The sequence below is a fragment of the Thamnophis sirtalis genome, unplaced genomic scaffold, assembly GCF_051295495.1.
Source record: "Thamnophis sirtalis isolate CommonGarterSnake01/CBP01778 unplaced genomic scaffold, rThaSir2_p1.2 scaffold_6, whole genome shotgun sequence".
In the NCBI taxonomy this organism is placed as follows: domain Eukaryota; kingdom Metazoa; phylum Chordata; class Lepidosauria; order Squamata; family Natricidae; genus Thamnophis; species Thamnophis sirtalis.
This window is the reverse complement of record NW_028261386.1, coordinates 37866088-37878562: the sequence shown is the minus strand read 5'-3', so window position 1 is coordinate 37878562 and position 12475 is coordinate 37866088. Positions and strand designations below refer to the sequence as shown.

General features: G+C 39.6%; 1 protein-coding gene across 4 annotated transcripts in view; it reads left to right on the top strand.

Annotated features, from left to right (window-relative positions):
- The window catches only part of ANAPC1 (anaphase promoting complex subunit 1), a 56422-nt gene that overhangs the window by 18420 nt on the left and 25527 nt on the right, over window positions 1–12475 (top strand). For 2 of the 4 annotated variants that reach the window (XM_014052344.2, XM_014052342.2), the window contains exons 19-27: window positions 274–539; window positions 1856–1947; window positions 2874–3022; window positions 4254–4332; window positions 4458–4494; window positions 5573–5643; window positions 6060–6238; window positions 7491–7717; window positions 11841–11959. In XM_014052344.2, the coding sequence (XP_013907819.2) occupies window positions 274–539; window positions 1856–1947; window positions 2874–3022; window positions 4254–4332; window positions 4458–4494; window positions 5573–5643; window positions 6060–6238; window positions 7491–7717; window positions 11841–11959 (1219 nt within the window). Of the gene's footprint in view, window positions 1–273; window positions 540–1855; window positions 1948–2873; window positions 3023–4253; window positions 4333–4457; window positions 4495–5569; window positions 5644–6059; window positions 6239–7490; window positions 7718–11840; window positions 11960–12475 lie in introns of all 4 variants that reach the window. The other 2 variants (XM_014052343.2, XM_014052340.2) reach the window with 1 other exon arrangement.

Here is a 12475-nt window from a genome sequence, read left to right as displayed (position 1 = left end):
TTTATATGCTGCCCGTGTCACTTTGAAGTTATTCTAGACAGCTTACAACCAAATAAAAATGACAAGATCAAACGTTGAAATATTCAAATAACAAATATTAAGTAAATATATTTAAGGTGTCTCAATTTTTGGGGATTTCAACTTGTGATACTAATATGTACATTTTAAACATTACTTTTGTTATTTCTGACCTCAGTTGTTATTGTGTCAAAATGCTAACCTAACAATCTAGTATGAAGCATTCTATATTATCTGTTATTTTTGTTTTACCAGGACTGGGAATATTTACTAAATTCAGACTACCATAAAAATATTGAGTCTCACCCTTTGGCTAAAGCTCTGCGACTGGATCCATTGGAAGCTAAATTCCCTAAGGATAATCCTTCACACAACCACTGCTTGGATTCCACTACTCTTCTCTTCCCCCAGATCCCTGTAATTTTCTGTGTGCTGCATTTAATCTATGAGGAACTCAAGCTGAACTGCTTGATGAGTGAAGGAATTCGTTCTCTTGTTGTTCTTCTGGTACAACTGGCAAGGTGCGATCTTCTTGAAAGAAATTTTGGGCTGGTTGTGTTGTTTGGCAGCAATTAAGTCATCTTGGAACAAAACTTGTAAGCAGATATTTCAGTGTATATGACACACTTCCCCGCCCCCAAAGTGTCTGGAAATGTCTGGGCTTCTTATAGAGCGAATGTTGCTGAAGCCCCGCCCACCCAATGGCTCCCACCCTTCCACTTCTGCCTCCCAGCAATTTGCCTCCTTGCAGCAAACAGCAAACAGCTTGCTCAGCTTCAGCACACCCTCATTTAGCATGAGCAGCTGATTGGTGGTTAGATCTGCTTCCCAGAATACCACCTGTCAGCTGTTCCAAGCTGTGGGAACTCCCGATATTGTCACCCATTGCCGCCGCCACCTATTGCAGCCTCCGTGAGCCCCATTTCTGGCCTTCGTGCGCCCCATTTTCGTCCCGTTCCAGGTGGTGGCTGCTGCAATCCCCGCCACCTGGTATGGGTCAAAAACGGGATGTGCGGAGGCTGAAAATGAGGCACACAGGCCGAAAATGGGGCACATGGAGGTTGCGATAGATGGCGGCATGATCCCTGGAGCCTGGAACAGCTGATAGGCAGTATGCGGAGGGGGGGGCGCTCCAACTGCCAATCAGCTGCTTGTGCTAAATCAGGCTGTGTTGAATCTGACCAGGCTGTTTGTTGTTTGCTGAAAGGAGGCAAATTGCTGGGATGCAGAGGTGGTCTGGAGCATCTTATAGTCCGAAAAATAAGGTAACTTACTCAGAGTTTTATCTGCTACATTTCAGTCAGCAGAGTGAATACAAGAGCTTCAAAGAGAAAGGAGATACGGCTGCTTTTGCCGAGTTCATTTTTGTTTGCCTCTTCATTGCTGAGAACTTGAACCAAGGTCTTTTCCAAATGCTTCCTCCAGTGAGACAATTTCCCTCCACAAAAGAAAAAGTCATATCAGCAATGTCCCAGAGAACCTCATCCGTTGCCTTCATTAGGGTCTGTCTAGTAACAAGATAATATTTTTTGTTTACCCCAAAATTAAAAAACAAAGCCCCAATTTAAAATAACAGAATATTGTTTTGTTCCAGTTTTACTGTATTTTTTGCTGCTGCATATTGCTTTATTACTGTTGTAATCATTACCTTTGTATATAAAATGCTGACATTTTATTGTAAACCACAGTTTATATGTTCCATATTTTTAACGAATAGGCACCCTAACAAGGCAAGTATCAGATAATTTAAAAATGTAACAAACAAACAAACAAATAAATACATGTCTTTTATATATTTTGTATTCATCATTCAATTTTTATATTATTCTCCTTTTAGGGATTTAAAACTGGAAACGTATCTTGATTATTATTACAGAGACTATCCCATGCTTGTCAAGGATTCTAAGCAAACTTGCATAATTGATCCCAGTAAGTATCAAGAAAATAATTGGGATTCTTGACAGAAGATAGTGTCCATTATTAATTTTAGTAAAAATATTTGATTTTCCATCCATGTTTATCATAGACGTATTAAAGTAATCAAATCTCCACTGATATGAACTTTCTTCCTGTCTTTTGTGGGAAATCTTGTAACATTCTTTTAGTTAACTCTGAAGTTGAACAAGAAATATATAATGTTTTATGGTTATTATAACCCATCATAAACAATTCTTATTATATTTCTTCTAAGCACATACACATACATAATAAGTTTTTTCTTCTGCTTAAAAACAGCTGCTGCTGTCAGAACGTTTATTTCATAAACCTGATTTTTTGGAAATGAACAGAATCTTGAGGAAGGTTTTTTTTGGGTGACACTCTTTTGCCTTCTGAATAAATGTGGGAGAAAGCTCAGCCTATTTAACATGTCAGTAAAATAACCCATTTTACCACAGATGATATGAATATTATTCTAAATTAAGAATGTGCCCAAGCTATGTATGATAGGTGACACCCAAGAAAAACTAACAGATTGCCATTATAATAATAATAGAAGGGGAAATAATACACCTGCCATCAATGAAATTAGGATAGTTTATGTCCAGAAACGATGGCTTTTTTTATTCAAGAAAGACTTAGGTATCAATGCTTTTCAAAGTTGGCATCTTTAAATGATGTGAACTTCAACTTCCAGAATAGAGTCTGTACATTTTAAGTCCCACGATGGCTGGGGAATTCTGGGATTGAAGTCCAGACATCTTAAAGTTGCTTGCTTTGAAAAACTTTGGGTTTATATATATAGAAAGTCTAATGTTCAGAAAAATATCTGCAGTGTCTATTTTCACAGGCAGTAAGGCAGCTTTGATATAATCTTTAAAATGGTATATGAATAACTCAAGTTCTGTATGATTAAGCCCAAACAGGTTTTATGCATCATCCTTCCTTTTTTTCGGCTGAGCCACCAAGTATCTTTCAGTGGCTGTGCTCTTGCTTGAAGGGAGAAAGTGTGCCACCCTATCCTTACTTGCCTGGAATCTGTGAAAGGAGCAAGCTGGTAGTGTTGGTATGTATTAAACTAAGAATCCAGAGAAGTGATTTGATTCATTGAATATGAATTCAAATGCTTAAGAAATGGGAAAAAAAAGTTTTCAGCTGCAAGCCATCTGGAATTTTCTGGATATGAGAAAAAGACAGATTGAAGGAAGGGAGGAGGACTGACTGAATTCACAGAGAATTGATTTGTTAGGAGCAAATTACTCAACAATCAATTGCTCTTATGCTGTAGTTCTGTTTCAAATAATGGAGAAAATACACTTGTTTGTATAAACTACTCAGTTATGTCTGACTACAGCTACGCAGCATGTGGTTCCAGATGATATGTTTATGCACAAAATTATTCTGATGTCAGTGAACTGTTGGAGGTTTTTTTTTTAAAGAAAAATGTACAGGTAGGCAGGTGCCACTTATATTAGTTTGTTTCTGCCAGAAAATACCTTGGGTATCGCTTAATAGAGAAAAGGACATATTCTTCTCTCCCCTATTTAACTCTGAGGATGCCTTCTAAACAAAGATTTATTACCGTTGAGCAGTTTCATAATGTACCTTTAAATAGTTTTTTTTCTGTTTTCTGAGAGAAAAATACATACTGGAATATGGAATTTCAATATTTCTTTTACTTATTTATTAAATTTTGATGCCTAACAGAAATGTGCTTGTTTTCCTTAACAAAAAAACAACAAAAAAAAACAAAACAAAGAAAAGTTGTATGTATATTTATTTGAAGTAAGATTTTTGAGCAGTAACATGATATCAGGTGTGCTGAAGCCAAAATTCTGGAAGCATAATTTAGTATTAGCATGGATACCCTTCCTAAACTATAGCACTATTATGCGAGCTGTGAAGTTGATTTCATGGCAACAGGATGTGACTCCCCAACAGTGTGTCCTGCTTATGGCAACACTTATTTTACAAACAGATTTCAAATAATACTCTTGGCACTACCAGATGAAAGGTGCGGAATTAGAAAGACTCTTAAGACCCTGAATGGTTGCTGCTTATAAATAATATTGATTTTAATAGGTTAATAGTCTGAATCTAAATAATGCTGCTTCATATCTTCATGGACGCTTGCCACTGAGCCTAGCTTATTTGGCCTTGAATATACAAGTGCATCCTCATATATATTTAGTAAAGATGTCCAGATTCTTTTAAACCCAAGTTTTGGCTCACCTCTTTTCCTGCTAAGATGACTTTGCTGACTTTTATGTAATGCAGCATTAATTTCTCCCCGGCAGAGCGTTGTTCTGTATATACTTGGTGATGAAAGTGCTGTTTCAAATGAAGCCTCCAACTATTTGTCCAGAATAACATCAGGTAATACAATTTCAGAGCTACACAGATTCGGAAATGAATGTTATTGTCTATTACTTGTTGCATCACCGCTATAAAAAAAAAGCAGGAGTGGTTGCATTTCCATTGTTTCTGCTTTTCTCTTTTAGGACAGCGAAAGCAGCAGATTGAACAGGAAGAATCTAGGTATGTTATTTGGTGGAGGAGAGAATATTTCCATTTGGAGCTGTTCCCATTTGTTAGCTCTCATGAATAAGATTAGAATGTAGATATAAGGATATTTAAGAGGCTCCCTTGTGTTTTTGCATCTCTCCAGTTTCTTCTGTCACTTATTTAAGTATTCTGTACTTCTTTCCCCACAAGGCTGCAAAATGAAGGAGTTAGGAGGAACTGAGAGACTGAGACACACATATACTGCTAAGAAAGAGGAACCTTTACCTTATTCGTCTAGCAATAGCAATACCACCTAGACTTATATACCGTGAAATGATTAAAATGTGTGATGGGCATTTGGGAGACCCAGCTTCAGGTCAATCCTCAACCAGGGAAGGTGACTGGATCACTTTAATAGCTATAGCACTTAGACTTATATACCGCTTCACAGTGCTTTACAGCCCTCTCTAAGCGGTTTACAGAGTCAGCATATTGCCCCCAACAATTTGGGTCTTCATTTTACCCACCTCGGAAGGATGGAAGGCTGAGTCAACCTTGAGCCTGGTGAGATTTGAACTGCCAAACTGCAGCTAGCAGTCAGCTGGAGTAGCCTGCAGTATTGCACTCTAACCACTGCGCCACCATGGCTATAGATTCGCTTGCAGGACTCCATCCCTGTGGGGTTTTCATTTTTAATTTAATTAAAAATGTTGGGACTCATGTTTTCTAGAAATTGTGTATTCTGACTTGTTGCAGTTACAGCCCTTCTTATCAGCTATCTATTCCATTATACTAGCAAAGCTTGAAGAATTTGCCTTCTGCTCTCTTCAGCAGCCCAGATTTCATAGTTGTAAGTGCTTGGAAATTTTTGTACACATTTTCTCGTCAAGCATCCTGGCTTGTCTTTCCCTTATTTCCCATAGGTAAATTTCTGGGTACTTTGTTTATTCCAGAAATGCTGTTTTATGACTCCCATAATAACTGTCAAGCATGCAGTAGAAGTAGGGAATTGAAGTCCTTTTGAAGGGGCAACATGTTGGGAGAAGATTCAGCAGATATATCTTTGGGTGTCAAAAGGATCAGTAAGTTATATTTATTTCCTTGTTAGCAGATGCAGTATGAAGAACAGTCCATCTGCTTCTAGCCTTGCAGAAAAACTAGTTGTCTGGATGGCAAATGTAGGTAAGGAGATCTCCTATTTTTTTGTTTATTTTGTTTTTTCAGAGGCATTTGAATAGGTTTGACATGCAGTGTTAGACTTCCTAAATATATTTGGAGACTGGAAACTTCATTTTTAAGTGGCTAATATATGAAGCTAGAAACAGGCAGTAAATTTAGTGAACCAATGGCAATTTGAATGGTGGACTGCTGCTTGTAAAAGATCCCATTGTTGTCATAGGCCAAAACAGATTTTATAGTTTAGTTATTGCAATTTGGTACGGGACAATAGTGGGACAAAATAAACACACGTATTTAGCTTAGGAATAGCCTTTGCAGTCTGTTCTGTGGGAAATTTTCTCTCTTGGTTCCTGGGTCTTTGAATAGATTTATAGAATATTCTGTAAATATGGACTTAAGAATTCTCATTCTCTAAAAAGGATTCACTTTAAGAGACCTGGAGTCTTTGCCTTTTGGAGTTGCTCTTCCGATCAGAGACGCAATCTATCACTGTCGACAACAGCCTGCCTCTGATTGGCCAGAAGCAGTCTGCCTTCTGATAGGTCGTCAAGATCTTTCCAAACAAGCTCGTGAGGGAAACCTTCCAAAATGTAAAACAGTAAGTAATTGAATTTCAAAAATGCAAAACCGAGAAAATCATTTTCAACTACTGCTTTCTATAATTTGATGTACCCTGTTTCCCCGAAAATAAGATAGGGTCTTGTTTTTTTTGACCCACAAAATATGGCCTTGGGTTTATTATAGGGGAGGGCTTATTATTTTCTGGGGCAGGCAAGAAGCGAGGCACGCCTTTTATCTTTCCAGTTCCTTTGCGTTCCTCGTCATTGTGTCCAGGGAAGCTGCTGGTAAAAAAAAACACTTCTCGCGAGTTCTATCAAACTTCTTGAAGTCGTGAGAAAGGTTTCTTTTTTTTCCTTACCAGGGGCTTCCCTGGACACAATGGTGAGGAACACGACCAAGGTTTTTTTTTTACAAGGGGCTTCACTGGACGAAAGAACGCAGTGGAGCTGTCAGTCTGGTAGCGCTAGGATGCGTGCCTTGCTTCTCGCCCCCCCCCCCCACCTACCACACCTTGCTAAAGGGGCGGCGGGTAAGGGAACTGGGCAGGCTCCCTTTACCATTGGGGTGGGGTGGGCGGTGTTTTTTTGCACAAGAACAGGCAGGAGGGGATGATCGCATTGCTGGCCTGCCACTCTTTTTGTGGCGGGCTCTTTGCACAGGAGGGAATGGGGCATGAAGCACTTTGCTTGGCCTGCAGCTCTTTTTGCGACAGGCTCTCTTTTTGCCTTGGAAGCTGTACCGATAGGTGGTAGAGTGGTAATGGTGGGGACCAGTTGCGCATGCGCTTAAATAGTTTGGGGTGGGCTTATTTTCAGGGAGGGCTTATTATGGCGCATGCTCTGAAAAGCCCGATAGGGCTTATTAGCAGGGCGTGTCTTATTTTAGGAGAAACACGGTAGTTAGATGTAGATTAAGGGTTTTTTTTGTCATTTAAATAAATGTTAAATTTTGCTGGAAAGAAGATCAAACAAATATTTGAATGTGCATCCTTGTAGTCAAAGTGCACATCTGTAGAAAGTAAGATGATCTTGATGGAGTAATGCAGGAGCTATTGCCTAGGCAAAAAGAGTTGTTTTTAAGTTCAGAACAACCAGATAATATTAGGAAGCAACTGACAGATGTCTCCCTAATTCAGTGAACAATAAGAATGAGGAAGTACATTACAGCCAGATTTGCAAGTTTCTATTATAATAGCTCGTCTCAGTAAAAGTAGATATAAGCTTGCTTATAGAATTGATTTCTTGGTCAGGTCCATCTAGTGGGGATGACACTATTTTTGTTTCCTACAGTCTGACCCTCAAATGTTGTCCTCTGATATGCCTGCCACAGTGGAGTCAGAGGAGGAAGATGATGGAATGAATGATATGAACCAGGAAGTGATGTCACTGATATGGAGCGAAGATCTGAGAGTGCAAGAGGTGCGCAGGCTTCTACAAAGTGCCCATCCAGTTCGTGTCAACCTAGTTCAGATGCCAGAAGTCAGCGACCATGAATATATTGAAGAAAAAGAAAACCGGTAATTTTCTGGTTTTGGTCTCTTAAAGTTTCTAAACTTTATCCAAAGTATAAAGAATTGCACTTTGTTGCATTACGGAACATTTTACTGGAAAGTACTGGTTCTTATACTTTTGCTGGAGTAAATTACAATCCTATCCAAGACACCGCATTTGCGCCTCCACTATGGCAGTTGCAGCCTTTGCAGTGTTAAATAATTCTTCCCACTCCCTTGGCTGGTTAGACAATAGAGTCTGTCGATTGGCAGAAAATAGATTTCTGTTTTGCAGCTGCTGTTAGTAGAAGGAATCCAAGCAATCTGATCCTCTCAGTCACTGACTGGCAATTAACATTTTCTCCCTGTTGCCAAAACAGAAACAGTGACATGCAATGAGAGCAGAATAATGGGATTAGCCTTAGAAACTCAGGTTCTCTGAGTTTTTTTTAATGGTTTATATCCTTGCAGGGAATTGGAAAATGGGAAGAAAGAGATGGATAGTGGCTGAACCACTTTCACTACTACCGTGTTTTCCCGAAAATAAGACAGGGTCTTATTTTCTTTTGACCCTTGATATAAGCACTTGGCCTTATTTTTGGGGAGGTCTTATTATTTTTGAGGTGCAAGAGGCAGCAAGCGTGGTCACCTCATGGCTGCTGCTGTTTTGCAATATTTTCAGGGAAGGCTTATTTTAGTGCATGCACTCAAAAGCCTGATTGGGCTTATTATCCAGGGAGGTCTTATTTTCAGGGAAACAAAGTTCTCACAATAGCACCATCCTCATTTGGTTTACTCTTACTGGCTTTTGCATGTGGTGGTGGTGGGGGCATACTGAGGAACAGAAGGCAAAGTGAGAAGGAACAGATAGCTTCCCAAGTCCTGGGAGGATTGAAAATGGATGTTTCTTCCCATATTGATGTACTACTCCCTGTGCCTGGGATAAATCTTTATCCCAGGAAGATTTGTTCTACTAGAACATGTCAACCACTGCCAGAGTTTGTCTGAGGAAGAAAATATGGTCACAACACCATTTAAGGTCTGAAGATAAGGAGTACACTGAAGTGACATTAGCAGTATTCACACAGCACAATGAATCCCAAATTAACCTGTTAAAACCTGTTAAAAGAGCCGAGGTGGCGCAGTGGTTAAATGCAGCACTGCAGGCTACTTCAGCTGACTGCAGTTCTGCAGTTCGGCTGTTTAAATCTCACCGGCTCAAGGTTGACTCAGCCTTCCATCCTTCCGAGGTGGGTAAAATGAGGACCCGGATTGTTGTTGGGGGCAATATGCTGACTCTGTAAACCGCTTAGAGAGGGCTGAAAGCCCTATGAAGCGGTATATAAGTCTAACTGCTATGCCTAGCATGTTGTGCAAATCTGGCACAACGTAACAGAGCATAAAATAAACATGCTGAATACAGTAGCTTAAAACTCCAGTAGCTTTGTTGTCATTTGATGTTTTTAAAATATTTGACAAAGTAAAAAAAACAACTCATTTAAAAATTGGTTTGGAAAATGGGATTTTGAAATCACTATTAAAAGAAGCCGTATCAGTGAATAGAATCTGGAATATTTTCAGATATATAGAGGTTACCAGCAAAGATGGTACTGAGGTTTTGGTGAGTTATTCAAGGCCTTAAGGTAAAAATGAAACATGAAATTAGTATTTCCAGACTATATATTTATTTTTTTATGAAGCTTAGTAGTGATGCACCTCATTACAATTTGAATTAAACTAATAACCTGATTTTGGTTATGCTTGACGGAGTCAGAACATCTCGTTGGCATCCAATTCATCAGTGTAGCTTTATACAAGTCATTCTCCATTTGCTGGAGAGAAGAGAAAGCAACTGATTCACTCAGCTGTACTTATGGCCCAGTTAAAACGTGAGAGGGGAGATGATTATAGAGAAGCAGTCTAAGCAGTATTTAAAGGTTTTGAAGGGTAGTTGTTATAGGAAGCTTACAGAATTGTGTAATTGAGCTGCTAAGATAGCTTGGAAAGCCACTGTCTGCTATGAGGCAAGAGCATTGATCATGCAGAGAAGACCCATGGAATGGATGCCTTCTGTTAGAGCCAGACTTTTGTGTAGTATTAGAGTAGAGAATTTGTACTGTGACAATCTTCACCTTACTCAGGGAGAGGTTTGCCTTCAGTTTTATTTGTTATGGTTTGTGCAGTACACTTTAGCTTTGTACATTTGTCACCTGATAATTGCAACAGCAAGTGCTGAATTAAGTAATTAATTAATTATCCATCTACCCACCCATATGTTGAATTTGGGTTATTCTTTTTATTAGGATGTTTTCACTGCAGAGAGGTGCTCATATAATCTTAAGCACCATTTTTGAGGAAATTAAATCATTCTGTAATGGAAATCTCTGAGCACGAAAATGGCTATTTGCAAAATGTTGTGACTAGAACATATATACATTTCTTGCACATATAATAGGTGAGGGTACAACTTCTTCCCTGTTTCAGGAGACACTATCTTAATGTAGTCATTGATAAATAGGAAGGGGAGTTAGGTACACAGCCATTTTCAAGATTCCTTTCAATAAATTTGATTATTGAAATTGTGAGAATGAAATTCACAGAGTTCCATGAAGAGTCTTATATGAGCAGGTAAAGTACCGTATTTTTCGAAGTATAAGAGCCACCTTTTTTCCTCAAAAAAGTGGCTGAAAATCTGGGTGCATCTTCTACATCGAATACAGCATTTTTTTGCCTCCTGAAGCCCCGCCCCTTCACAAAAATGGCCGTGCATACCCTTATGGAAGCTTTCAGGAAGCTCCTGGGGGTTGTGGAGGGCAATAATGAGCACAAAATGGGCCATTTTTGCCACCCCAACCCCCAGCAGCACTCTGTAAGCCTCCATAAGCCTATGCATGCAATTTTTTTGACAAAAAACGAGCCCGTTTTCGTGAAAAATGGGCCATTTTTTGCTCATTTTGCCCCTGCTAGGAGTACTCTGCAAGCCCCCCCCCAGGCTATTCATGCCTTTTATTTGAAAAAAACCAGGCCCGTTTTCGCAAAAAAACGGCCGTTTTTGGGAGGTTTGCAGAGTGCAAACTTTTTTTTCCTTTCAGAAAGCTCTTTAGTTAGATGATTGATGAAATTACATTGATCAAGTGCTGTGCCAGCAGAAGCAAGTCTTAGGTGCTGCAGTTTGTCAGTGATTTCCTTCTCCAGCACATGGATAAATACACCTGGAAACATCTACCTATCTACCTACTCTCTCTCTCTCCCTACCTACCTACTGTATCTCTCTCTCTCTCTCTCTCTCCCTCCCTCCCTCCCTCTCTTCCTCTATCTACCTACCTACCTACTCTCTCCCTACCTACCTACTGTATTTCTCTCTCTCTCTCCCTCCCTCCCTCTACTTACCTACCTACTCTCTCTCCCTACCGACCTACTGTATTTCTCTCTCTTTCTCTCCCTTTCTCTCCCTCTATCTACCTACCTACTTTTTTTAAAATTTGCCTCTTCAAAACCTTGGTGTGTCTTATACTCCGGTGCATCTTATACTCCGAAAAATACGGTATCTTAGCTATGCATATTCATGCATCAGCCACACTTAGATTTAAAGTCTTTCTCTTAAGTGACTGATCAATTGTAAAGCAATCTATTATAGACTGTTTCTTGCTTGTTTGTTTTACAGTTGTACCATACTCTTTTTCTATTCATTCATATTTATTGAAGAAATATATATGCTGCTTTTCCCATTTATAAAACAACTTGCCCAAAGCAGCTCACAAAATAGACATTTTTAAATGGAAGAACTTTGGTCCATATATATGTTGTGTAAACGCATTTATGGAAAGCCAGTTTGGTGTAATGATTAAGGTAGCGGGATAGAAACTATGACTAGCCACAGTCCTGTCCTAGGCATGAAGCCACCTCAGTGACTTTGGGCTTCTTACTCTCCCACACCCCAGAAAGAAGGTGATGACTGACCACTTCTGAAATTGCCTTGCCAAGAAAACTGCAGGAACTCGTCAAAGAAGTTGCTGAGAGTCAACACTAACTTAACAGCACAACTTTTCTCCCCCATCCCTGCCCCATATTTATTAATATCAGCAGTTGGCCATTAAAACGTTTCCATTTATTTTAAACATTGTTGCTAACGCCCTCTTTTCTGTTACAGGCTTCTGCAGTTGTGTCAAAGAACTATGGCTCTCCCTTTGGGAAGGGGGATGTTTACTTTGTTTTCTTACCACCCAGTTCCAACGGAGCCGTTGCCTATTCCCAAATTGAACCTGACAGGTATATTCAGCAGAGTGATACATGCTTTGATGTGTACTTGGGTGAAAACGTGTGAAATTACTTACGCGAAAATTGTGTTTTATGAACAGTATTTTACTATGCTAGCTAGGGAATGATGATAATTGTAATGTGATCCTTAAAATAGGCATTTTCCTATTAAAGAACATCCCAGATTTCAGCTTTACCTACTTCGCGGTGCCAACCTGCCTACGTCTCCAGCACCATGTTAATTGCAGCCACTGGCTATCGCACATTTGTTCCCCCTAAGCCTTCAGTGCATTGATGGAAAGGGGCATTTAGGAATCAGGATCTGTAGATGCTAAACTGATGAATGCACTGTGAGGGAGAGAGACAGCCAAGACAGCTACAGCAACCACCACATCAATTGCAAAAGCAACTTTGTTTATGTATGTGTTACTTGCTTTTGGGACCTCAGAGGTGTTTCATATCCTTTAGCTGTGATGGCGAACCTATGGCACATATTCCAGAGGTGGCACAGAGCCCTCTCTGGGCATG